Consider the following 26,799-nt stretch of genomic DNA (forward strand, 5'->3'; position numbering starts at 1 on the left):
GGGGTGTTTGTTTTGCACCAACTAAACCGCTGTAGTAAATGCACATTTATAAAAGTCATTTATGGCTTGGGTGACTAAATTATCTTTCTAATCTGATAATCTTGGGGGGAGCACACTGGTAGGAGCTCTATCCCAGACTTCTCTGGGGGGTACCCCCGGAATCCTAAGGGGGGGATGTAGCTCTGGACATTCATCTGTGAGAGGAATGGATGTGATAAGCACCCTCAAAGCTGAGAAGGGAGACATCTCAACAACAGAGGGCCTCCGGCAAGAACATAGACAGCAAACAAACAGGACAACCTCGCTTGGGGTCAGCTCTGCGCATGCTCCGGGAGGACGAGGAAGCGCGCGCTCGAGGGCCAGACGAGCTCGAGACTGAGAGCGCCCGAAGCTACGCATGCGCGGCGCGGCTCTGCAGTCATGACCCAGGTGGGCTGGGCCCCGCCACGTTTTTCTACTCCATTACACCGACACGTGGGACAGGGTGCTTTCCAGGAGGTATACGAACCGGCCGAAGACACGTTCTTGTTGCTGGATGCACTGGAGGCACAAGCCGAGGAGCTCATGGGGTGAGAGGGTGGGAACGAAGCGGGGGACAGGAAGGAGGAGGAGAAGGAAAGGGAAGAGAAAGAAGCGATCATCACTCTGAGGGAGGGGCGAGCGGGGCAAGCCGCTGTGTTGGACAGGAAGGGGCGGTGCCGGAAGGCGGTGCCAGAGGGCGGCAGGAAGTACGTGTTCTGCTGCCGTGTTATCGTCTTTATCGCACTCAATGCTGGCGCTGGGAAAGTACTGATTTTGCCCAAGTCGGAAGTGCGTCTTTGGCTCCTGAAGTCTTTTTGTTCAGGCGTTTTTTCTTTCGTGTCCAGCTCTTTGGTCATGACCCCATATGAGATTTTTCTTGGCAAAGACACTGGAGTGGTTTGTCATTTCCTTTTCCAGCTCTTTTTACAGATGAGGAACTGAAGCAAAGAGCTTTTTTTCTTTCCTTTTTTTTTTTAATTTTAAGCGTAATTTAGCTCCCTCTTCAACTAACAGAAATCATGACTGGGGATTTATTTTTGGTGTCAGAACCAATCTAATGATATGATGGGAGTGGCAGTATGCCAAAAAACCAAACATACAAAAACTGGAGTTGCTTGTGTAAATAATACTTTGTTAAAGGGTTTTAGGATCGAGCTTTGTTTTGTGAAATGTTGAGATATTTACGGTTAGCCTCATTGAAAAGCCCACTTTCAGCCCGCACAAGTCATCTTCCTTAGTACGTTAATCTTTCTTCTAAAGCACTTTCTAATGATGTGGTTTTTTTGTTTGTTTGTTTTTTGGCTCTCTGAGACTTCATTTAATGACAATAACTAGAACTTATATAGTGCTTTAGTGTTTTCAAGGCACTTTACATTTATCTCATTTGATCCTCAACAATCTTAGGAAGGTGCTGTTATCCCCATTTTATGTATTTTAATATCAATTTTATTTTCAGTTCCAAATTCTCACCTTCCCCTGTCCATTAAGAAGACAAGAAAATAAAAAGATTTGTTACAAGCATGCATTTGTGAAAAACATTTCCACATCATCCAAAAATATACTTAAATCTGCAATCTGAATCTATCAGTTCTCCATCTCTAGAGGAATAGCATATTTTCATCATAAAGCCTTTGGGATTATACTGGGTCATTGTGTTAATCAAAATTGCTAATCTTATATTGCTGTTTCTCTGTAAATTGTTGTCCTAGTTCTGTTCACCTCACTTGGCATCTGTTCATATAAGTCTTTACCGTAGTTTTTCTGAAACCATCTCTTTCATTTCAGTTCAGTATCATTGTATCACATTCATATATTTTATATATATATATATATATATACACACACACAGGTATATATACATATGTATGTATGTATGTGTATACTATAACTTGTTTATTCAATCCTCAATTGATGGTCATCATCTCAGTTCCTAGTTTCTTGCCATCACAAAAAAAGCAGCTATAAAGATCTTTGTATACATGGGTTCTTTTCTTCTTTCTTTTATCCCTTTGGGGTACAGATCTAGTAGTGTTATTGCTGGCTCAAAGGGTATACACACTTTAATAGCTTTTGGGGCGTATCGTTTCCAGAATGGTTGGACTAGGTCACAGCTCCACCAGCAGTGCATTAGCTATCTACTTTTCCACACTTCCTCCAGCATTTGTCATTTTCTTTTTCTGTCATGTTAGCCAATCTGATAGGTGTGAAGTAGTACCTCAGTGTTGTTTTAATTTGGATTTCCTTAATTATTAGTGATTTATAGCATTTTTAATATGATTTGATAGCTTAATTTTTTTCTCTTAAAACTGCCTATTCATTTCCTTTGATCATTTACCAATTGGGGGATAGCTGTTTAGCTCAGTTTCCTATTTATTTTAAAAATTAGACCTTTATCAGAAACTTGCTGTAAAGATTTCCCCCCGTTTTCTGATTTTCTTCCAATTTTAGCTGCATTGGTTTTGCTTGTACAGATAATTTTAATTTTATGTAATCAAAATTATCCATTTTATCTCATCTGAACCTCTATCTCATGTGGTCATAACCTCTTCCCCATTCATAGATCTTACAGGTAATATCTTCCATGCCTCGCTATTTTTGTTTTTTTATGATTTGGGCCTTTATGTCTAAATCATGTACCCACTTTCAGTTCATTTCACTAAACTTCTATTAGGAACCTACCAGGTACAAGGTATTGGAGATACAAATAAGAAAAGGAAATAGTTCCTGTAGTCAAGAAGCTTAAATCTTGTGGGAAGGGAGGGTTGGAGACTATACTGAAGAAAGCTGAAAAGAGATCCCAGAACTTATCTTGGAATATGGTTTATGTCTACTTTTTGCCAGACTACTTTCTAGTTTTCCTAACAGTTTTTATTAAATGTGAGCCCTTGCCACAATAGGTGGGATCTTTGGACTCATCATACACAGAGTTACTGCGCTCATTTGCTTCTGTATATCATGTACCTAATCTGTTCCATTGTTCAACCATTCTATTTCTTTTTTCTCTTTCTTAAAAATTTATTTAGCATTGTATTTTTCCCCAGTTACATGTAAAAACAAATTTTTCTGCAGTTACATGTAAAAACAATTTTTAACATTCGTTTTAAAACATCTCTCCCTTCCTCTCTACCCCCCCACTGAGAAAGCAAGCAATTTGATATAAGTTATACAGAGTTATGCAAAGCAGTTCTATATTAGTCATGTTGTGAAAGAAAACATAGAGGGGCAGCTAGGTGGCGCGGTGGATAAAGCACCAGCCCTGAAGTCAGGAGGACCTGAGCTCAAATCCAGCCTCACTAGCTGTGTGACCCTGGGCAAGTCACTTAACCCCAATTGCCTTTAAAAAAAAGAAAGAAAACATAGATAAAAACAACCTCAAGAAAAATAGAGAAAGTAAAAAAGTATGCTTCAATATGTTTTCAGACACCATTAGTTTTTTGTCTGGGGATGGATAGCATTTTTCATCATAAGTTCTTTAAAGTTGTCTTGGATCATTGTACTGCTGAAAATAGCTATCATTCACAGCTGATCATCTTACAATATTGCTGTTACTTTGTATACAGTACATTTCACTTTGCATCAGCTTATGTAAATCTTTCCAGATTTTTCTGAAAGCATCTTGCACATCATTTCTTATAGCACAATAGTATTCTATCACAGTCACACAGCACAGTTTGTTCAGCCATTCTCTAATTGATGGGCATCCTCCAAGTTTCCAACTTCCTGCCAACAGAAAAGAGCTGTTATAAATATTTCCATACATATAGGTCCTTTTCCCTTTTGTTTTTTATTTCTTTTTGGATATAGACCTACTAGGGGCACTGGTAGGTCAAAGTGTATGCACGGTTTTATAGCTCTTTGGGCATAGTTCCAAATTGCTTTACAGAATGATAGAATCAGTTTAGAACTCTACCAACAGTGCATTAATGTCTCATTTTTACCACATCCCCTCCAACATTTGTCATTCTCCTTTTGTGTCCTATTAGCCAATCTAATAGGTATGAGGCAGTACCTCAGAATTGTTTCAATTGTGATTCTTCCAATCAGTAGCAATTTAGAGTACTTTCTCATATGGCTATGGATAATTTTGATTACTTCATCTGAAAACTGTTCATACCTCATGATTATTTATCAATTGGGGAATGGCTCCTATTTTTCTAAATTTGACTCAGTTCTCTACATATTTGATATCAATGTTTTATCAGTGTTGTAGGACTTTGAGCTGTGGAATACTTTAGTCTCTGAAAAATTTTTTAAATGAGTATCACTTAAATGTCAATGGAGAGGTAGACAGTGGGTGTGAGTAGGCTGCGCCATACCACATATTAGGAACTATGAAAAAAACAAAAACAACAGAATAAAATATATCAGAGAAATGTATGATTGACACTGAGACGTCACTTCACACCCTTCTTTTTTGGCACCAAAGTGATTTTCCTAAAGTGCTAGTCTGATCATGTCATCCCTCTACTCAATAAACTCCAGTGATTTCTTATTGCCTCCATCTCTACATATTTGAGAAAGTTATCAGAGAAACTTGCTTCAAAATTTTTTTCAGTTATGATTGCTAATATTATTTCCCTATCTCCACCCCTGTTTGTTTTATTCTCTCTCCTTTCACCCTATCCCTTCTCAAAAGTGTTATGATTCTGACTTAAAACCTTCTCCAATCATCCCTCCCTTCTGTCACCTCCCTTCTCTTATCCCTTTCCCCTCCTAGTTTCCTATAGGGTGAGATAGATTTCTATACCCAATTGAATGGGCCAATTTTGAGCCAATTCCAATAAGAGTAAGGCTCAAGCATTTCCTACCACCTCCTCCAGCTTCCCCTCGCTGTAAAAGCTTTTTCTTGTCTTTTTTATGTGAGATAATTTACCCCATTCTACCTCTACCTTTCCCTTTCTCCCAGTGCATTCCTCTTTCTCACCCCTAATTTTATTTTTTGAGATATTATCCCTTCATATTCAACTCACAGTGTGCCCTTTGTCTATATATACTCCTTCTAACTGCCCTAATAATGAGAAAGTTCTTAGAGTTACAAGTATCATCTTCCCATATAGGAATGGAAACAAACAGTTTAACCTTATTAAATCCCTTATGATTTTCCTTTTTCTTTTTACCTTTTTATGCTCTCTTGAGTCTTGTATTTGAAAGTCAAATTTTCTATTCATCTCTGGTCATTTCATCAAGAATGCTTGAAAGTTCTCTCTTTCATTGAATTTTTTTTTCATTCAGTATTTTTTCCCTTGAAGTATTATACTCAGTTTACTGGGTAGATGATTCTTAGTTGTAATCTTAGCTTCTTTGTCCTCTGGAATATCATATTCCCAGCCCTCCTATTCTTTAATGTAGAAGCTGCTAAATCTGGTGTTATCCTGACTATGGCTCCATGATATTTGAATTGTTTCTTTCTGGCTACTTGCAGTATTCTGTCCTTGACCTGAGAGCTCTGGAATTTGACTATAATATTCCTGGGAGGAGCTTTCATTTTGGGCTGTCTTTCAGGAGGTGATCAGTGGATTCTTTTAATTTCTATTTTACTCTCTTATTCTAGAATATCAAGGCTGTTTTCCTTGATAACTTCTTGAAAGACAATGTCTAGGCTCTTTTTTTGATCATGGATTTCAGGTAGTCCAGTACTTTTAAAATTATCTCTCCTGGATGTATTTTCCAGGTCAGTTGTTTTTCCAATGAGATATTTAATTCTGTCTTTTTTGTTTTCATCCTTTGGGTTTTGTTTTATTGTTTCTCAATTTTTCATGAAGTTATTAGCTTCCATTTGCTCAGTTCTAATTTTTAAGGAATTATATTTTCAGCAGTGAGATTTTGTATCTCCTTTTCCATTTGGGCAATTCTACTTTTTAAGGAGTTTTTTCTTCAGTGAGTTTTTGTGCCTCTTTTCCCATTTGGCCAATTCTGCTTTTCAAGGCTTTTTTCTCCTCATTGGCTTTTTGTTCCTCTTTTACCATTTGGCCTATTCTGTTTCTTAAGGTGTTATTTTCTTCTGTACTTTTTTGTGTCTTTTTTTCCATGCTATTGACTCCTTTTTCATGATTTTCTTGCATCACTCTCATTTCTCTTCCTAATTTTTCTTCTACCTCTCTTACTTGATTTTCAGAATCCTTTTTGAGCTCTTCCATGGCCTGCGACCAATTCATATTTTTCTTGGAGCTTTGGATGTAGGAATTTTGACTTTGTTATCTTCTTCTGAGTGTGTGTTTTGATCTTCCTGGTCACCATAGTAACTTTCTATGGTCAGAATTTTCTTTCTTGTTCTTTGTTCATATTCCCTGCCTATTTCTTGACTTTTAACTCTTTGTTAAAGTAAGGCTTTACTTCCAGGGTAGAGGGCACATTGTCCCAAGCTTCAGGGGTTTTGTGCAGTTGTTTTCAGAGATACATCTAGGGACCTGTAATTTTTCAGTTCTTCCAAGGTGGTGTGATCTAAGAAGAGGTATGTTTACTACTATTCTGTCCTGTGCTCTGGTCTGTGAATAACTACAAGCACTCTTTTCAGCCCTGGAACTGTGACGAGGGTCCCTCTTCCACTGTGGCCTCAAGCTGTTTTATATTAGTGCTCTACTTTGCCCTGAGACTGCCACCCAGGACTATGACCTGGATCCAAGTACAAGCAAAGCAACAGAGTTCTTCCCCCAGTACCAGTAAGGTGACCCCTATAATCTCCTTCTGATCAGTTGTTCAACCCCATTATCACCTGTGGGCTGAGAGTTCCAGAAGCAGCTGCAGCGGCTGCCATTGCAGATTCAGTGCCTCCCAAGGCTGGCTCCTGGTTTGCTGGGGCTAGGTCTGTACTGGTGAAGCTTGTGCTGGACTGCACTCCATTCTCACTCAGGTGCAGCAGACCTTTCCCCCTGACCTTCTAAGTTGTCGTTAGCTGGAAAATTATTTTACTTCATCTTTTTGTGGGTTCAGCCACTTCAGGAATTGTTTTATGGCATTATTTAAAGGGGTTCAGAAGAGTTTGGGGGAGAGTTCAGGTGAGTTGCTGCCTTTTCCCCACCATCTTGGCTCTGCCTCCTAACCACTCTATTACTTATCAAGTACTAAATTGTTTTATTATAGCTTTGTAGTATAATTTAAGATTTAGTACTGCTAGGTCCTTTCCCTTAGCATTTTTTTCACTGATTCCTTCAATATTCTTGACTTTTTGTTGGTCCAGATTAATTTTGTTATTTTTTCTAGTTCTATAAATAATTTGATAGTTTGATTGGTATGGCACTGAGTGAGTCAATTAATGTAGGTAGTATTTTCACTTTTATCATGTTAGCTCAGCTTGCCCATGAGCAATGAATATATCTCTAGGTAATCTGATATTCTTTATTTGTATGAAATGGAATTTCTCTTTCTATCTCTTTTCGGTTTTGTTGGTAACATACATAAATTCTGATGATCCTGTGTGTCTGTTTGATATTCTTCAACTTTCCTGAAGCTGATAATTCTTTTCATTAGTTTTTTAGTTGACTCTCTAGGAGTACTTTAAGTAAACCATCATATCATCTACAAAAGTGATAGCTTTTTTTTTCTCTCATTGCCAAGATTTATTTGTTCAATTTATTTTTCTTGATTTATTGCTATAGCTTGCATTTCTAGAACAATACTGTCACTTTTAGGCTCTTTCCTTTCATCCATCACTCAGTAACCTTTCTTTCTTATAGGGTCATGCTACTCCTATCAATCAAAATCTTGGTATCAGGTTGCCTACAGATCACAAGGTCACTCTCCTTCCTTCTTTAATGAGTTTGATATCTGACCTACAGTTTTTCTCTCTTACCCAACTGCTGCCCTCATACTTCAACATACATAATATTGATTTTTCCTCAAATGCCCTAACCATTCAATTCCTCAATCTTATCTCCTCCCATGAGCTACTCTTACACCCCAACTCAGCCATACACAAAAACGGTCATACCCTTTATCTTGCCATCATCCATAAATGTACCACTTACACATTCAAGGATTCTGAAATCTCCTTATCTGACCATAATCTGTTAGCTTTTTACTTCTCCTTGTGCCTTCCCTACTCTTCATTCTCACCATTACCTCCAATCCTTTGACCCTTTCTTTGATTCTTCCAGGCCATCTCTCCTATACTAGCCACTCTCTCTTCTCCCTGTCTTGACTCTTCTTTATCTTGACTCAACTCTATGCTGTTCTCCTCTTGAATCCCAAGCGCCATTATCATATCACTGATTATGACCAGCCAAGCCTCAACCTTAAATCTCTGTCACTATTTGTCTCCTTTAGTCCTACACCCATGCTACTGAAGAAAGATGGAAAAAATCGTGCAAATTCTGACTGAGTCTATAAATTCATGTTACCTAAACTCAACTGGGCCCTCACTGCTGTTAGGCAATCCTGCTACACCTCACTATCCCACTTTTCACAGCAACTCTTCTAAACCTTTTCATCCTTCCTCAAACATCCCATGTGTCCCCTTCCCCCCACTCTCTCTGCTGAAAACCAGCTGAGGAATCGAGGATGACAGCTAGGTTGTGTACCTGAGGGACTAGAACATAGCGCTTACCCTCTCCAGTAACTGGGAAGGTGAAAGGTTTGGGGGTTGGTAAGATTTTTGAAGTAAAAAATATAATTAGTGAGAACTCAATACTTTATAAAGAAAGGAAGAACTTTTAAAATTTTATAGATATAAAGAGTGAAATTCATATGCTGGAATTTGACCATTTACATGTATTTGTAATGGAATGAAGAACTGGGTTTCTCTGGATGCATTTGATTGGATAGCTGTCATGCTTTTTACACACACAGGCCTCAATGGAACTTTTGGATTTACTAAATTACAGAATCAATCAACACTATTTTGTAACTTGTCTTTTATTCCAAAATATCCTAGAATAGGTTACAAACATAATCTATATTCATGCCATGTAAGGAACTGATTTTGTTATTGTTCTGATATTTTATGATAGTTTAGCAGCTAGAACCTTCCTAATAGGAGGTATAAATCATACTGCAACACAGTATGATTTAAAAAATATATAGACTGGCACCACAGCAAATCCAGAAGAAAAAAAAGAATGATCAGAACATAATATACACAGTTGTATGCTAACAAAACCGAGAACATAAAAGAAATAAAGAAATACTTTCAAAATACTACTGTACCAAAACAGTCAGAAAACCAGATAGAGAGATTTAAATAATCCAGTCTCAGAAAGGGAAATAGATCCAACTGTAAAGGAACTCTCAAAGGAAAAAGCCCCTGAACCTAATAGATTCACAGGAAAAGTCTATCAAACTTTTAAAGAATAGTTAGTACCTATACTTCACAAATTATCTTCAGAAATTAAGAAAGTCCCTTACCATAATCCTTTTACTGAGACAAATAGAGTCCTAATACCTAAAACAGGGAAAGATAAAACACAGAAAGAAAACTATATATAGGCCAATATAATTAATGAATATTGACTCAAATTTTAAACAAAATCTTATGAAACAGGTTACAGCAAATTATCCAAGAAATTGTGATCAAGTGGGATTGATACTCTGAGTACAAGAATCTCATTCAACATTAGAAAAATAAATCAACATAACTGTATTAAAAACCAAAATATTCAAAAGCACATGATTATCTCAATAGATGCAGAAAAAGCCTTTGACAAATTAAAATACTTTTATGCTAAAAACCTGAAGAAGTATGGGCATAGAAGGACCTTTTTTTAATATCTTAAGTAGCACCTCTGTAGAACCAAAATAAGCATCATGCAATAGAGATACACTAGAACCTTTTCTAATAAATACAAGCATAAAACAGGGATTCCCCTGTTCTATATAGTTCTGGAAATGCTAGCAGTAGCAATAAGACAAGAGAAGGAAATTAAAGGGATATGAGTAGGTAAAGAGGAAATAAAATTCTCCCTGTTTGCTGATGATGTGATGGTTTCCTTGAAAAACCCCAGGGAATCAGCATAGATGCTAATCAATTGTATTGCTTCAGCAAAGTTGCAGGCTACAAAAGAAATCTTCAAAAATCAAGAGCATTTCTATATCATCATAACAAAATAAAAGAAGCAATAAAAGATAGGAAAATACCATTTCATATTAGTACAAAATACATAAAGTACTTGGGAATCAACTTCCCATAGCACACAGAAGATTTGTATAGATTCAATTACAAAGTTCCCCTTAAAGAAATAAAGAACAACTTAAATAGCTGGAGTAATACTTAGTGCTCCGGCCTATAACATAGGCCATGCCAATGTAATAAAGATGACAATACTGCCAAAATTAATTTACCATTTATGCTATACCATTCATATTACCAAGAGGACTATTTACAGAGCTTAATAAAATAACAAAATTCATTTGGAAAAACAAACTATCTAAAATATCCAGGGAAATGATGAAAAAAACTAAGGAGAAAGGGGGACTAGCACTTCCAGAACTCAAACTGTATTATAAAGCAGCAGCCATTAAAATTATTGGTCAAAAAAATACATCAGTGGTACAGATTAGACAAGGGAGATTCAGAAACAATAAAACTCAATAGTCCAGTGTTTTATAAAGTAGAAAACTTTAGTTACCCAGTGGAAAAACTTCCTATTTGGTAACTGCTGGGAAAACTGGAAAGCAATCTGGCAGAAATTAGGCTTACACTAACACCTTGAACTACACTCCACAAAACATTTTAATTGGATATGTGACCTTAATATTAAATATCATACTATTAAAAAAATTAGAAGAGAAACTGATCATGTACTTTTCACAGCTGTAGATAAGAATATTTTTGACCAAAAAAAAAAGAGATAAAGGCAGTAGTTACAAAAGATAAAATAGAAAATTTTGATTACTTGAAACTGAAAAGCTTCTGCATAGAAAACAATGCATCTAGGGAGAGAAAAGAATTAGTTGAATGGGAACAAAGTTGATGCCCATACATTGAAAAATGGCTAAACAAGTTGTGGTACATGAATATATTGGGATACTAATATGCTGTAAGAAATGATGCATACAAAGAAGCATGGAAAGCTGTGAACTGATGCAGAGTGAAGCAGAGCCAAGGAAACAGTATACACAACATTAACTACAACAATATACCTGGAAACAATGACATTAAAAAAATCAAAAGTAAATGTAACAGAATTATAAAGAACAAGTGAGATTCAAGTGAAAAGATAGGAGAAGATATCCCTTTGTGTAGGTGGAGAACCACAGGTCTTAACACAGTACACATTTTTGAACTTTTTCATTGTATCAATCAGTTGTGCTGATTTTCCCTCCTAAAGCAAAAATACTCCACTGTTTCTCTTATGGAATGGTTCCTGGGCAGTAGGGGGTTGGGGAAATACATAGGATACTCTGGTGATGTTAAGAAACAGAAAACAGCAATAAAAAAATTGTTTAAGAAATAGAACAACTAAAATATATGAACTGGCTTAGAGAGTTGCTTGGAGGCACTGAGAGGTTAAGTGGTTCACTGTACTACAACAATGTATGAAAGATACCGTTTCAAGCCCACAACTATCCTCCTCTATCCACCATACCACACTGTTTCTCTTGGAATTGATATCAGGCTCTTAATTTGGATAGTACCATAAAAGCACTAGCATCAGATATGCAAGTATTTCACTGTTTTCACCAAAGTCTTCTCAGTCTCCTTACTGCATGCTATGTAGGGAATTCCTTTACCACTCTAAATTAGTACCAAGGGTCTTTTTAATACAGCATGTTACAGAATTAAACTTCCAAAGTAATTTTAAAAAACTAGGGAAATTAACCCTTAGTAAATATTCTTATTTTTCAGGGAATAAGTACATAGTTCTTGTGTAATATTTTACTGAAATTGCCTTAAAGCCGTCTAGAGACATTACCATATACATTGTTTTTCCTAATTCAATAAGACAGTATTTATTTGCATATACAGAGTAATTCTGCAATTTTGAGCTTTACAATATTAAGCATGAAAACATAAGTATTTTTTGCATATAGTTATAATATTAACTTTTTACTGGGGGGAATAGAACAGGAAAGATTTATGCAAAACATTTAGTAGAGTCCATTTTGATTTTATTTTTACTAAATACAACATTTTCAATTCAGAATAGAGATATGCCTTGAAATAGGATCAGGATCTGGCATCGTATCTGCATTCCTGGCTTCAATTATTGGCCCTCAGGCTTTATATATGTAAGTATAATTGTATCAATTATATCAAATAGTATAGTAAGAGTAATAAATTGAAGTATAGTTATTTGAATACAACATTTTGTGTTAACATTTACAAAGTATACATGTTTGATTTGTAAATGTAATAGTTAAACACATAAAGGACACAAGATCAAGTAGTATGCCTTCTCTGACAATTAAAACTATACATGCAACACTAATTTGGGTCTAACTTACTCATCTATATTTTTAAAAAAATTTTATTTAAAAGAAATGATATATAAAGTTCCTTCCAATTCTTATCATTCTGCAATTCTAAACAGTTTTATTGTGACCAGTTGTCAGGATAAAAAAGCCACAAATGTGCATCTGTTTTCTTGCCCATTATTATAGCATTATACTTTTTCTTATACTTTCTTTTCTTATAAAAAAATTAAACATTTCTTGATTTCTGCCATAGATTTGCCCCATTAATTTGTAAAGTTTTGTTTCTCAAAGGGTTATTTTGTTGTTTTTTATCTTTTTTATAGGTGTACTGATATCAACCCAAAAGCAGCTGACTGTACGCTGGAGACAGCACTGTGTAACAAAGTTCACATTCAGCCAATAATTACAGATTTGGTGAGATAGTAATCCTTTTCCCCTGCTGGTATAAAATTAAGAATTCTCCCAAACTTTTAAAAAAGTATAGGTTGACATAGAGAGACATAAAGAGCCAGTCACAGTGGATAGAATCAGAAAGACCTGGGTTCAACTTTTTCTTCTAACACTTAAATATGGGAGTTATTTAACTCATCAGTGCCCAAGCAACATTTTTACTTCATGGAGTTATTGTAAGGACTAAATAAGATAACATATAAAGTAGCTTTTAAGAGAATGGTTGTCCTGAGTAGCTGGATTTTATGGATAGTTGATAGGATAGCTTCATCCTGCAAGTACTAAGTTAAACACTTTTTTTTAACAGTTTTGAGTAGAAGTCTTCCTAAAGTGTAATGTCTTTGCCTTCTTAACTAGTGTTCAGAGAATACTTAACTCTGAGTATTCCAGAAAAAGGTTAACCATTAATTTTTTTAAAAAGGGCAAAATGATATCTGTGCTATATGAAGATGAATCTCTTCTTAAGGCCCTCCAGGGAAAGAAATTTAACAGTCTTTCTAAATAAGCATGTCTTTTTTCTTTTTTCATCACTTAATGACTACTTAATAGTGTTAAGTTTAAAAATGGAATTAGAATTTAGAAAGCTTTAAAATTTTGACAGTCAAAATCTTTGATGTATACTATTTCATAATTTCTCAGTCAGAATTTGACACTGAATGTAACAGTTACATGAAATGCTGTAGGGTAACCATTGTTGGTTTTTTTGTTCTGTTTTTTTTTTGTTTTGTTTGTTTATTTTTTTGCTTTTTGGTGAGCCAATCAGGGTTAAGTCACACAGCTAGTAAATGTAAGTGTCAAGTGTCTGAGGCCGTATTTGAACTCAGATCCTCCTGTCTCCAAGGCTGGAGCTCTATCCACTGCCACTTAGATGACCCTATATATTTATAATTTATTATAATGTAATTTATTCAACCATTTCCCAATTATTGAAGGATGTTTCTCATTTTTTGTCATTACGAATAGGGCAGCAGTGAATTTTGCTGCTCAAATTGTCATTTACAGGAAAAGTAGGCAGATTTATTAGTAGTTACTGATGTTCTCTCAGGCATTTTTTTTTTTAGTGAGGCAATTGGGGTTAAGAGACTTGCCCAGGGTCACCCAGCTGTTAAATGTTATGTGTTTGAGGCCATATTTGAACTGAGGTCCTCTTGACTCCAGGACCAGTGCTCTATCCACTGTGCCACCTAGCTGCCCTAGGGTAACCATTGTTAAGGGAGCATTTTTGATTTAGAAAAATAATCTGAATTAATAAAAACACAAGTGGCACAGAAGTTCTAGAAGCATAAGTTCTCTTTCTCAATAAATTCTTTGTGTGTGTGTGTGTATGTATGCTACATCTAAGTTGAACTGAATTTATTGACTCAAAAAAGGCATCTTTTTCCTAGTTCTCAATCAGAAAATTGTGCTAGGTTTTAAGTATTTATGAAATGCAACTGTTTCTGTCTCCGACTTGCTATAATCTATGGATTTTGCCTACCTTGTTATTTTATTCTATAAAAATATACCAGAGTGTACAATCTGGATTGTTGAACAGCAGTAATACACCCAGACATTTTGGGCTTATTTTGATGAAACAGTTTCCATGCTCAAAAAAAAAACCTATATAAATTTATGTGAGACTTCAGATGAAAATGTGTGAGATTTTAAGATATTTCAGCACCTGAGCCTGCCATGCTTCACAGTACATGAAACACATTTCTTCTGTAAGAATACAAGTGACATTATTGAAGGCACTGACATTTAACCACAAAGTCCAATTGACTATTTTGATTTATATGCAGGCCAAAGGATTGTTACCGAGGTTATTCAAGAAAGTCGATCTTCTGGTATTTAACCCACCCTATGTAGTTACACCTTCTGAAGAGGTAAGAGATGTATAAAAATTTTAAATGACCATTATCTTTAGGTTACACGTTGGCTGGTATTGAATGAATTTTGTTATGTCATCATTCACCTCTCTTCAATATGGGGTAGCATCAGTGAAATGGCACCTATGCCTCCCTCCATCATTACATGGTGGGATGGGTAAAAACTGCTACTGCTGCTGCAGAGTAAAGAAATGCAGCTCCCAATGCTGCCCCGTTTGGTCCTGGTTAAAACCGTGGTGCTAAGAGATGGAAGAGTAAAGAGGCTACCACTGCCATATGTTCCATGAGACTTTAGGACTCCTTTACTACATGGCCCACCCTTTCCTCCTGGTCATAGCACCAGCCCCCCTCATAAGGATTAGTGATTAGTGACCCCCCTTCATCATGTGACCTTCTAGCTGCCATTGCCCCAGTCAACACCTACTTTAGTCAATTAAGTACTCTATTGCTATGCTAGCAAATTCCCACCTTCTTCTGGAATAAGTTGAACAATTCATGTCATTTTTGTCTGCTCTGGGCCTTCACTGCTACACAGCAATCTGTTCATTCATCTATGATTTACTACCACACACTTTATAATGGCTGATCCACTACAAACTTTATTCTGTCTTCTCAAGACCCTGATTCTACTCCTAGTTTGCTTTATTCAGCAGATGAACTTGTCTCCTATTTTATGATAAAATTGAAGCTATCCATGATGAAGTTCTCACTACTCTTTGGTTTTAAGTCTATCAGAGACATTTTATACCCATTCACAAAAGTATTGCAGCTTGGAGGAAGATTCAGATAGCTAAGTTATTCCTGCTAAATGAATTCTCCCTACCCATGCAAGGTCTTCATACATACATCTCATGGTTTTCAGAAATAGTGACAAGATTCCACAGTCAAGATTAAGCCAGGGGACAGATTATATTCTTTGAGTCATCACATAGAACTAAAAATGTTGGGGGATGCTATGTATCAGCCACTGCTAGATGTGGGGAATATAGATTCAAATGGGAATAGTTTCTATGCTTTGGAAGCTTATATTGTATTCTGATAGGGGAAGACAACATACATAGGGGAATGGTGGCCAGGAAGATAGTTATGACATGGAGAGTCTCAGAGATGGTGAACAGAACCAGAGAATAATTGAATAAAAGCAAGTGCCTAGTGTGTGCCATGCACTGTGCCAAATGCCTGTAGTCTGATTACTGTTCTTAATTACAAAAGGTGAAATCTAGATGGGAGAGGGGATATGCATATGGCAGGAGGACATTTAGCAAATTGCTAGGATGTATGGGATTTGAAGTATGATATGGGGGCTACAAGATAGAAGAGAGTTAAGGGAGTTTTTTCTACTTACTATTCAGGACAGCTCAAACCCAAGGCAGAGTTTCAAAGCTTAGTGGATGTGATCAGAAAAACACGGAAAGAATTGTATGACTAAGTACAAAGTAAAGAATGTAGAACCCACAATTGAAATAATGGAAAACATTTTAAAAGTATTTGAACTGACTAATCACTGTGACTAATCTTGATCCCAGAGTGCTGAGATGGTAAAAAGAAGAATATGGTTTATACTATGTCAAGTCGTTCATAGTGTCTGTTAGTTTGTTAAATGTTTTTCTTTTTTGGAGAAAACTTTATTGTGAGAGGGAGAGGTGTTAAGGGAAAATGATATATAAAAACAATAAAAATATTATCTATAACTCTAGATGGCTAAAAATTTGAAATTAAGCAAAGATTTAACAAAAACTTCCTCTCAGTCTTAACCTCTTTGCCCTTCCTACGTCTTTTAATGTGGTGCCCCAGCCCTCCTAGTTACTTCCTTTACTCTTGGATTCCATGACACTGCAGTCTCCTTTACCAACTTATGTATCTCCTACTTCCTGAACATAGGCTCTTTCCTAGGCCCCCTTTTCCTTCCTACAATTTCTCTTGGTCATCTGATTTGCTTCCACTGATTTGATTATCATCGTTGAAGATAACTCCTTAACATATTCTGACTGCTGAACAGTTCCACTTGAAAGTCTTTTTGGCATCTCAAATTCTACCTGTCGAAAGCTAATATTGTCTTTCCCCAAATCCAAGCCTCTTTACTACTTGAAGGTACCATAATACTGCTTAGGATCATAACCTCAGAGTTGTCCAAAATCCAATTAGTTACTAAACTTGTTGATTTTTTTGACACCATCTTTTATATCCATCTCCTTCTCAGATAACCACTACCCTATTTCATGCCAGAATCAACGAACAGTATTGATTTGATTATTTTTCCCAGGATGAGAGAAAGTGGATGGAAGATGAGCTATGTATATATATCAACAAGGCACAGAACAAGATGGCTGTGATAGTATGTGAAGCATGGCCTAGGTCTTATTCTGACTTGTTCTTATTTACCTGTTTGTCATGTCTGACTCTTTGTAATGCCATTTGGGGTTTTCTTGGCAAAGTTACTCTAGTGGTTTGCCATTTCTCCCTCCAGCTTATTTTATGAGGAAACTGAGGCAAATAGGGTTAATTTACTTGCCCAGGGTCACACTGGTAGAGTCTGAGGCCAAATTTGAACTCAAGTCTTCCCAACTCCAGGCCTGGTACTCTATCCACTGCATCACCTAGCTGCCTCTCAAATCCTGACTACAGAATAACCTAATTTCACCAATTTGTTCCTTCTCAAATAAAGCTTTCACACAACTCCCAAAACATTTTTTTCTAAAGTTAAGGCTTGGCCACGTCTCACTACTTTGCTCAAAAACTCTCAGTGACACCATCAAACTGAAATTTAAGACTCTAATAAATCGGCCCATCTTCCTCTGTCTAGCAGTATTTCCTAATTTCCTCTTCAAGTACCTGTAATCCAGCTAAGCTTAGTCACTTTGTTTCTCCAATTTAACATCCTATTTCCCACCTCAATGCATTTATACATGCTTGAGAATGCACTCCTTACTTATTTCTACCTTTTAGAATCCTTTTCTTCCCGAAAGCTTAGCTCAGGTACTACACCCTTCGTGATACCTCTCCTGATTCCACCACCTTTTTGAGCTCTCTATTCCTTTCATTCTTGTGTTTATATTATAGGTTGAAGTTTCTTAAAATTATTTTTGTTTTTGTATAGCCAGTTTATGTAGCATGATGCTTTCTTTGCACATAATATTTAATTGAACTGCAGTAGGTGTGTAAACTGTCTTTCTCAAAGAAGATCAAGCCAAACTGAGAGGGGATCATTAAACTACTACCAGTCACCAAGGATTACATTATTTACTTACTAATATTAAAGTTGAGTTAAGATTAGACTTAATGAGTTAGGTTTTATCTTTGCCTGTGTTACTGTCATAATAATCCTGCTCAGTACTAGAGGAACTATAGGCATAGGCTTTATAAATGACAAACACTGACATTAAAGTATTCTTAGAATTTTAGAACTGGAAGAAATGTCAGACATTATCCTCTTTGCTTTATAGTTAAGGAAACAAAAGCCCAAAGAGTCATACTCTAAGGGTTACAGAGATATTCATCACTGTAGGGTTACTCACTACTCTACATAATAAAGGTCACATTACTTATGAAGATAATCAACATCAAGTTCACAGCAATGAACCCTTTCTCATTTCTCCCCTTGATCTCACAAAAGGCCCCACCTCCAACAGGGAACAGAATACCTGGAAGGTGAGGCAGGATGCCTGTCCACAAAATAAGTAACTGGATTGTGATTTAGAAGGCCCATTTTTATCTCTCTTTAATCCAAAGAGATATCAGTAGTCATGGCAAAGTGAAGGTGAGAATTAAGGTAGGTTTTTCTCTGAGACTTCCTGATCTCTCAAATCCTGTATGGAGCATTTATAGGACAAAATGGGCAAAAGTCACACCACGTGAGAAAATACAGACGGGTTACAAACTGTGTTGGAGGGAGTGAGTGCCCACATTAAAATCACAGATCCACCAAAGTAGTACCCCAATTTTTCTTCACAACCTGGTAAACCAAATGAATCCTGACCCCTCCACTGCTGAAGGAACATAGCTGCTATCACAGTTCTAAGATAAAATCTTGCCACTTTGGACATGAAATTACCATGGTAGGGTCATTCATAATGTATCTGTTCAAACTCACTTTCAGAATCTGACAATTGGGTCATCTTTGGACCTGAAGCAAATGGGTGGGGTTTGTAAAAGTGTATCTTTGCATGTATTCTTTAAAAGTTATATGTCAGTTTTTAAATAGGATCTCTTAAATGTTTTAAATATGTCATTATGCCAAAAAATAAAGACCTTAAAACTCCTTTGTTTCTATAAAACAAAAAAAAATGTGATCTCTAGCACTTAAAGTTTGAACTTTTCCAAATACTGTATCAGGTTTCTTAAAAGCAGGACAGATGTGTATAGAGCTTAATTTATGTTTCCCAACAAAGTATTAACATGGAAATCTAAGGTTGATTTCAGTAATTTGAAATTCAGGAATTTCAGTAGTTTGAAATTCCAGACATAGTTTTAACTAAAAAAAATTAAAAGATTCTTTCCAACTGGTAACACAGGTAGGAAGTCATGGAATAGAGGCAGCTTGGGCTGGTGGCAGAAATGGCCGAGAAGTCATGGACAGATTCTTCCCTTTGGTTGCAGATCTACTATCACCAGAAGGATTTTTCTATTTAGTTACCATTAAAGAAAATAATCCAGGTAATACAATTTAGTTTATCTTTCAATGATTTACTTATCTGAAATTATGTAATGCAGTTTTCAAACCATAAGATAATGGGATATTAACACTGGAGAAGGACAGGATATAGTAGGTTTTTAATACATGCTGCTTAATTGGATATTAAGTAGTTTTATTTTAACCATTTTAAAACAAATTCATTTTGCCTGAGTTTCTCAACTGGCATACTGCTGCTTAGATATAAAAATGTCTATAACTTTTTCCAAGCACCGTATACTCATTATGATGAACTTCCCATTTCTAGTCATCTTGACTATGCTTTTATTAAATCCTTTTTTATTCAGCTGATCAGTTACTGTAGATATCTATGTTGTTGTTTTTTTCTATCTTAAATTTGAGCTCCCTAATCATGCTATTAACAATGACCATAGGTCAAGAATATCAAGGGAATCAATGAAAGAAAATGTGAAGAAAGTCAGACTAGCAGTACCAAATTTCAAATTATATTATAAAGCAATAATCATCAAAACTCTCTGATACTAATAAATGCAGAGGTGGATCAGTGGAACTGATTGAATATTCAGTATACAGTAGTAAATGGCCACAGTGATCTAAGTGTTTTATAAACCCCAAGATCTAAGCTTTTGAGGCAGAAAAGAGCTGGGAAAACTAGAAAGTAGTCTGGCAGAAGCTAGGCATAGACAAGCATCTCACACTGTATAGCAAGATAAGGTCAAAATGGGTACATAATTTAGACATGAAATGTGGTATTGTAAGCAAATTAGGAGAGCATGGAAGAAATTCACCTCTCAGATGTATGAATAAGATTAGAGTTTATGACTAAAACAGATAGCAAGAATCATGGGAGATAAAATGGGTAATTTTTGATTATGTAAAATTAAAGTTTTTGCACAAGCAAAATCACTGTAGCTAATATTAGAAAGAAATCAGGAAACTGAGGGGAAATTTCTACAGCAAGTTTCTCTGATGAAGGCCTCATTTCTCAAATATTTTGGGAACTAAGCTAAATTTATAAAAATAAGAGTTGTTTCCCAATTGATAAATGGTCAAAGAATATGGACAAGCAGAATAAATCATGTGAAAAAATGCTCTAAATTGCTAATTGAAGAAATGCAAATTAAAACAACTCTGAAGGACCACCTCATACCTATCAGATTGGTGAACATGACAGAAAATGAAAATGACAAACCTTTAAGGGGATGTGGGAAAATAGGTACACTAATGTACTGTTGGTAGAGTTGTAAACTGGTCCAGTCATTCTGGAAAACAATTTGGAACTATGCTATAAACCTACATATCCTTTGACCCAAGCAATTCCACTACTAGGTCTGTATCCCAAAGAGATCAAATAAAAAAAAAGATTTATATATACAAAGTATAAACATGTCATCTCTTTTTGTGGTGGCAAAAAATTGGTGGATGCCCATCAGTTGGGAATGTCTGAACAAGTGATATATGATTGTGATGGAATACTATTATGCCGTAAGAAATGAGCAGAATGGTTTCAGAAAAACCTGCAAAGACCTATATGAACTGATATAGAATGAAATGAGCAGAACCAGGAGAACATTGTACAGAAAGACTGAGACAATAATCAGCTGTGAAAGACGTGGCTACTTTGATCAATACAGTGCTCCAAGATGGTGTCAGAAGACCAGCGAGCAAACTGATGAACTCTAAGATTAAAGCATATTGTTTTTCACTTCCATTATTTTTCTTGCCTTTTTATTTGGGGGGGGGCAACATGGCTAATATAGAAATGTTTTGCATGACTTCACATGTAAAATGGGTATCACATTGCTCACCTTCTTAATAGGTGGGGAAGGGTCTGGAGGGAAGAAGAGAATTCAGAACTCAAAATTTTTTTAAATGTAAAAATAAAATTTCAAAATTAAAGTTAAAAAACAATGAGTATATAAGACGCAGGAAGATAAAAGAGATAGAAGGTCCACATCCTGCTGCAGATTTGCCCTGTGACTATGACAGTCACTTAAAGTACCCCCAGGCAGTTTTATAAGATGATGTTACAAACTGGTTGCTGATCTGTTTTAGTGGAGAGTTTCCACACCAGTAGTTTCCCATACCAGTGAAATAAAGGGAGATCCTGCCATTCCTCCCTCACAAAGGTGCATTTTCATTTTTTCATATCTCAAATTCAACAGTGCTCCTTAGGTTTGAAATTAATTTGCTTTTTCTATTACATTCTAAGGGATCTTTTTTTCCCCAAAAAACAAATTACACATTCTATTCCAGTAAAATTGAGATTTTCATTATCAGAAACAGATACTGTTTTCTTAACACACAGGTTGAAAACTAATAAGAAGCCCTACTTACTAACACTAAACATTTCTTCACTGCCATATTTTCAATGTAATATTTGAATGAATCTGTGATCTCATCAATTTCAAAGTTCCCTCCAGTGATCAAGATTATAACCCATCCTGTGTAAACTCTTGTCCATATCTTCCCATGAGTTCGCCACAAGGGGTCCACTCAACATTTTAGATATATATATTACATATAAATATGTACATTTTAGAAATATTTATAAAATATGTAAGTAAATATATTTTGCAAAATATACATATGTGTGTGTGTATATATATTTGCCATGCCATAATTCTGCAGTAAAGTACTACTTATATGCTTCTTTACTTCATGGAGGTGACCCTGGGTTTTTCTTGAAAGCTATGCCAGCAGAGCAGAAGCTCTGCCAGTTTACATATACTATGTTGGGAAGGCTATATATAGTATGACCCTAGGGAAAAAGCAAATCTGTTTCTTGAGGAACAAGACAGCTGATATGGAGAGATTAATCAACAGTTAGATGGCCACATAAATGTTGGATCTTTGGCTAAGGCAACTCATGAAACAAAGACAAATACAAATGAATCTATAGGTATAAAACTGGCACTATATTTGTATTTTTGTATAAGTATCCTACATGCAGTGCAGTCAATAGTCAAGAAAATAGGATTTAAAAAACTATTTGTGATAATTACTACTTTAAATTATTCCTTTTTTATCTCTTAAGCAAACTACCACCATAAAAGTAAGCTATATAATAAAACTTACAAAAACTTTTAAAGTTTGTAAAATCTAAGGTCATTTTGCCAGATAAAAATGTTTTAAAATATCCTGTGATTATAATCTTGCTATATTTTTCAACAGATACCACAATTAGCTAAACTTTATCAAAACAGTTAATGTGATTTTATATTTCATTTTTGTTTCAGATGAAATTATGGAAACAATGAAGAAATACGGTTTACAGGGCAAAATTGTACTTTCCAGACAAGCAGGACAAGAAATTCTTTCAGTCCTAAAGTTCAACAAATATATGTAATGTGAAATGTTCAGTCACTAGTATACTTTTAAAGCCAAAGCTATTCCAAGAGTCAGGTAAAGATTTGAAGTGTGGTTTTTAAGTGTTGAGAACAATGTAGGCAAACTATTTAAGTTAAATCAGTGCTTTTCAAAATAAAATCTATGGCTTTTCAAGAAAAGGCTGTCTGGGCTTTATGCTAAGTCAAGTGGTTTATTGAACAATGTCATAAGCATTAATAAAAATTTATATCATAGCAAATGTCACTGTCACCAAGTAATGAGAGAAGGGTTTGATTTATGTAAATGTTTATTGTTTGTTGTCCAGTCATGTGCAGCTCATTTTGACCCCTTGGACCATAGCACGCCAGACCCTTCTATCCATTATCTCCTGAAGTCTGTCTCAGCTTTTTTTTTTTTGGCTTCCATTACAATATTTATCCATCTCATCCTCTGTTGTTCCCTTTACCTTTTGCCTTCAATCTTTCCCAACGTCAGCATCTCTTTAGTGAGTCCTGTCTTCTCATTATGTTTCAAAGTATTTAAGCTTCAGCTTCAGTATTTCACTTTGCAGTGAATAGTATGAATTAATTTTTTTAAGTGTTGACTGATTTGATCTCCTTGCTGTCCAAGGGATTCTCAAAAGTCTTCTCTAGCAATACAATTCAAAAGCATTGATTCTGTGTTGCTCAGTGTTCCTTATGGTCAACTCTCACAGCCATGCATTGCTAGTGGAAAACCCATAGCTTTGATTATATGGACCTTTGTCAGCAAGGTGATGTTTCTGCTTATTAGTATACTGTCCAGATTTGCCATAGTTTTCCTTCCCAAGAGCAAATGTCTTTTAATTTTATAGTTGCAGTCACCATCTGCAATGATCTTTGAACCCAAGAATATAAAATCTGACACTGCTTCTATTTCTTCTCCCTCTTTTTGCCAGGAAGTGATGAGACCAGTTGCCAAGATCTTCGTGGTTTTTTTGTGTGTTTGTTTTGATGTTTTCAAGCTTCAAGCCAGTTTTTACATTTTCTTTTTTCACTCTTATCAAGAGGCTTCTTAATTCCTCTTCACTTTCTGCCATCAGAGTGAAATCATCTGCATATCTGAAATTGTTGATATTTCTCCCAGAAACTTTACTCCTGGCTTTTGATTCATTCAGCCAGGCGTTTCATGTTATCCTCTGCATATAATTTAAATAAATAAAGTGACAACATATAGCCTTGTCACACTCATTTTCCATTCTTAAGCCAATCAGTTCCATATTCAGTTCTAACTGTTGCTTCTTGGCCTTCATACAGGTTCCTCAGGAGACAAGTAAAATGATCTGCTACTCCTTCTTTGAGGACTTGCCACATGTTGTTGTGATCCACACAGAGGCTTTACTGTAGTCAGTGAAGCTGAAGTAGATGGTTTTCTGGAACTCCCTTGCTTTGTCCAGTATACAGCAAATATTGATAATTTGCCTCTGGTTCCTCTGCCTCTTTGGAAATCAGACTGCACTTCTGGTAATTCTCAATTGACATACTGCTGAAGCCTAGCTTGAAGAATCTTAAGTATAACCTTGCTGGTGTGTGAAATGAGCACCATTGTTTAATAGCCTGAACATTCTTTGATCTTGTCCTTCTTAGAATTCGGGTATAAGATGATTTTTTTCCAACCCAGTGGCCATTGTTGAGTTTTCTAAATTTTGAGTGCAGCACTTTAATGTCATATTTAGGATTTTAAATAGCTCAGCTAGAATTCCCTCCCCTCCACTAGCCGCCTTGTTAGCAATGCTTCTTAAGGCCCACTTGATGTTATTCCCTAAGATGTCCTGGCTGTAGATCAGCTGCCACACCCTTGTAGTTATTGGTGATATTAAGATCTTTCTTGTATGGTTCTTCTGAGTATTCTTGCCATTTTCATCTGTTATCATGCCCATTTTTGAAGGAAACCTTCCCTTCTCTAATTTTCTTGAAGAAATCTATCATTCTAGTGTTTTCTTCTATTTCTTTGCATTGCTTATTTTAAAAAACCTTCTCTCGTTGTTATTCTCTGGAATTCTGCATTCAGTTAGGTATATCTTTCTCTTTCTCCTTTATACCTTTTACTTTCCTTCTTCCCTCAGCTACTTGTAAAAGCCTCATCAGACAGCCATTTTGCTTCCTTGCTCTTTTTCTTTGGAATGTTTTTTATTGCTCCTTCCTGTATAGTATTGCAAACCTCTATCCATAGTTCTTCATGCACTCTATCTACCAAATCTAATCCCTTAAATTTATTCATCACTTGTACTTCATATTCATAAGGGATGTTTGTTAGGTCATACCTCTATGGTCTGATGGTTTTCCCTACTTTCTTCAATTTACATCTGAATTTTGCAGTAAGAAGCTCATGACCTGAGTCACAGTTAGTTCTAGCTTGTTTTAACTGATTGGATAGAGCTTCCCTATTTATCAGTCTGATTTTGATATGGACCATCTGGTGATGTCCCTGTGTAGAGTCACCTTCTGAGTTACTGAGAAAGAGTTTTTGCTGTGACCAGTGAGTTATTTTGACAGCTCTATTAGTCTACACTGCTTCATTTTGTACTCCAAGGCCAAACTTCCCTGTTACACCAATTATCTTTTGATTTCCTACTTTAGCATTCCAGTCCGCTATGAGGAATGTGACATGATTTTTTGGTGTTAATTCTAGATGTTTTAGTTTTTCATAGAACTCATCAACTTTGGCCTCTCTGCAAAAAATATTTTTGCTCTCCTCAAAGAAATCACATCCTTTTAGAATTTTATTGCGGGTTTTCCTACGTAATTCTTTTAAGGGATTTGAGTGATAGGATAGGGATAGGGTCCAGACCAGGGGTGAGGAACCTATTGGCTCAAGGCCCCATGTGGCCCTCTAGGTCCTTAAGCCATGAAAAGTAGGTATTCCATCCCTCCCATAAATGAACTGTGAACAGTAAAAAAAGTTATTTCCAAAAATTCCTTTGACCCCTGAGGTCAAACACAAGATCAGTAAAGATTCTGGAAGAATTCTTCCCTCAAATATGACATTCATTTTCAGACCACCATAAAGTTGTGGTTGTAAAAGTACTGTATCTTATATATGTTTATTACCAGTGTATGACATTTTGATTCTTTAAAAAACTTAAAACCTTAAGTCATAATACATACTAGTATTTCATAAATGCATGAAGACATCTTATGAACTTTGATTTTTTTAAGTTTTAACTAACTTATGCTGCTACAAGTTGACAAAATTGTTAGTCTTTTAAATTTTACTTTTTCTACCTTGATCCCAGTTTTTGGTAGGTAAGAGAACACTTGACAATAAAAATGGAGATTACATTATATCACCTGTTAATTTTCCACCGTTATCTTGGATTTCAAAAAGCTTTAAATTCAATTAAACTTTTTTGAAGTATAATTTTCTCACTTTATTTTCATTGCTTTTTTTGCAACATGACCAATGATTTTACATGTATGTTTGATATCATATTTCTTGCCCTCTGATTGGGTGAGGAGAGTGGTGGGAGGGAAAGAATTTGGAACTCAAAATTACAAATAATGTTTTAAAATTTAAAAAACAGTTTTGTATTATTTCTTAGAGAAAACAGAGTCATAAAAGATTTGGGGAGGGAGGCAGAGGAAGGTGACATTGTCAGCTCCAACATCTCTTCCTACATAATATCTATCCAGTGTTCCTACTTCTGCCTTTGTGACCAAGAATGATAAGACTAGTGCCTGTTCCATATGATAGCTTTGGTCATATCCCTCTTGTAACACTTCTCTCTGCCATCCAGGACCCTTTGTCTTGTCCTAGCTGACAGATCACATATGCTTTGGAAATGTGATGCCCCAATGAGACTAGAGCCCTACAGCTCTGCAGCACCTCATCTCTGTGAACCTGGGGTCTAAGCTTCAATTAAATTTTTTAAATTAAATAAGGACATGAGAGATTGAAAGGCTGAATTCATTGTTAGCTGAGAGATGTCCCATTCTCAGTCTCTCTCAAAGCCTCTGAAAGCATACTGTTTATTTCCACTGACAAATCTGTGAAATTCTTCCCCTCTACCAGCAAAAGGATTTAGAACAGAAAAGTAAAGAAGTTTTAAATAGCTGCTTACTTTTAAATTTAAATTTTAACTTAAAATTATAT

General features: G+C 35.8%; 1 protein-coding gene across 2 annotated transcripts; it reads left to right on the plus strand.

Annotated features, from left to right (window-relative positions):
* Window positions 1-345: 345 nt before the first annotated feature.
* HEMK2 (HemK methyltransferase 2, ETF1 glutamine and histone H4 lysine) lies at window positions 346-26,067 on the plus strand. Of its 2 annotated transcripts, XM_020996035.2 has the most exons (6): window positions 350-569; window positions 12,097-12,183; window positions 12,693-12,783; window positions 14,601-14,684; window positions 19,199-19,340; window positions 22,578-26,067. In XM_020996035.2, the coding sequence occupies exons 1-6, from the start codon at window positions 421-423 to the stop codon at window positions 22,685-22,687; spliced, it is 663 nt and encodes a 220-aa protein (XP_020851694.1). In that variant the 5' UTR covers window positions 350-420; the 3' UTR covers window positions 22,688-26,067. The 2 variants fall into 2 exon arrangements, with proteins under 2 accessions (XP_020851695.1, XP_020851694.1); XM_020996036.2 differs by lacking the exon at window positions 19,199-19,340 and having other exon boundaries at window positions 346-569; window positions 22,578-22,690.
* The last annotated feature ends 732 nt before the right edge of the window (window positions 26,068-26,799 follow it).

This window comes from Phascolarctos cinereus, unplaced genomic scaffold (assembly GCF_003287225.1).
Source record: "Phascolarctos cinereus isolate Bilbo 61053 unplaced genomic scaffold, phaCin_HiC Scaffold_726;HRSCAF=1367, whole genome shotgun sequence".
NCBI lineage: Eukaryota > Metazoa > Chordata > Mammalia > Diprotodontia > Phascolarctidae > Phascolarctos > Phascolarctos cinereus.

Bases quoted from the DNA above. Each gene is read 5' to 3' on its own strand.
- HEMK2 (XM_020996035.2), top strand. From the start codon at position 421: ATGACCCAGGTGGGCTGGGCCCCGCCACGTTTTTCTACTCCATTACAC. The intron at 14,685-19,198 runs GTAAGAGATGTA...CTGGTAACACAG, and splicing joins TAGTTACACCTTCTGAAGAG to GTAGGAAGTCATGGAATAGA. The intron at 19,341-22,577 runs GTAATACAATTT...TTTTTGTTTCAG, and splicing joins CATTAAAGAAAATAATCCAG to ATGAAATTATGGAAACAATG.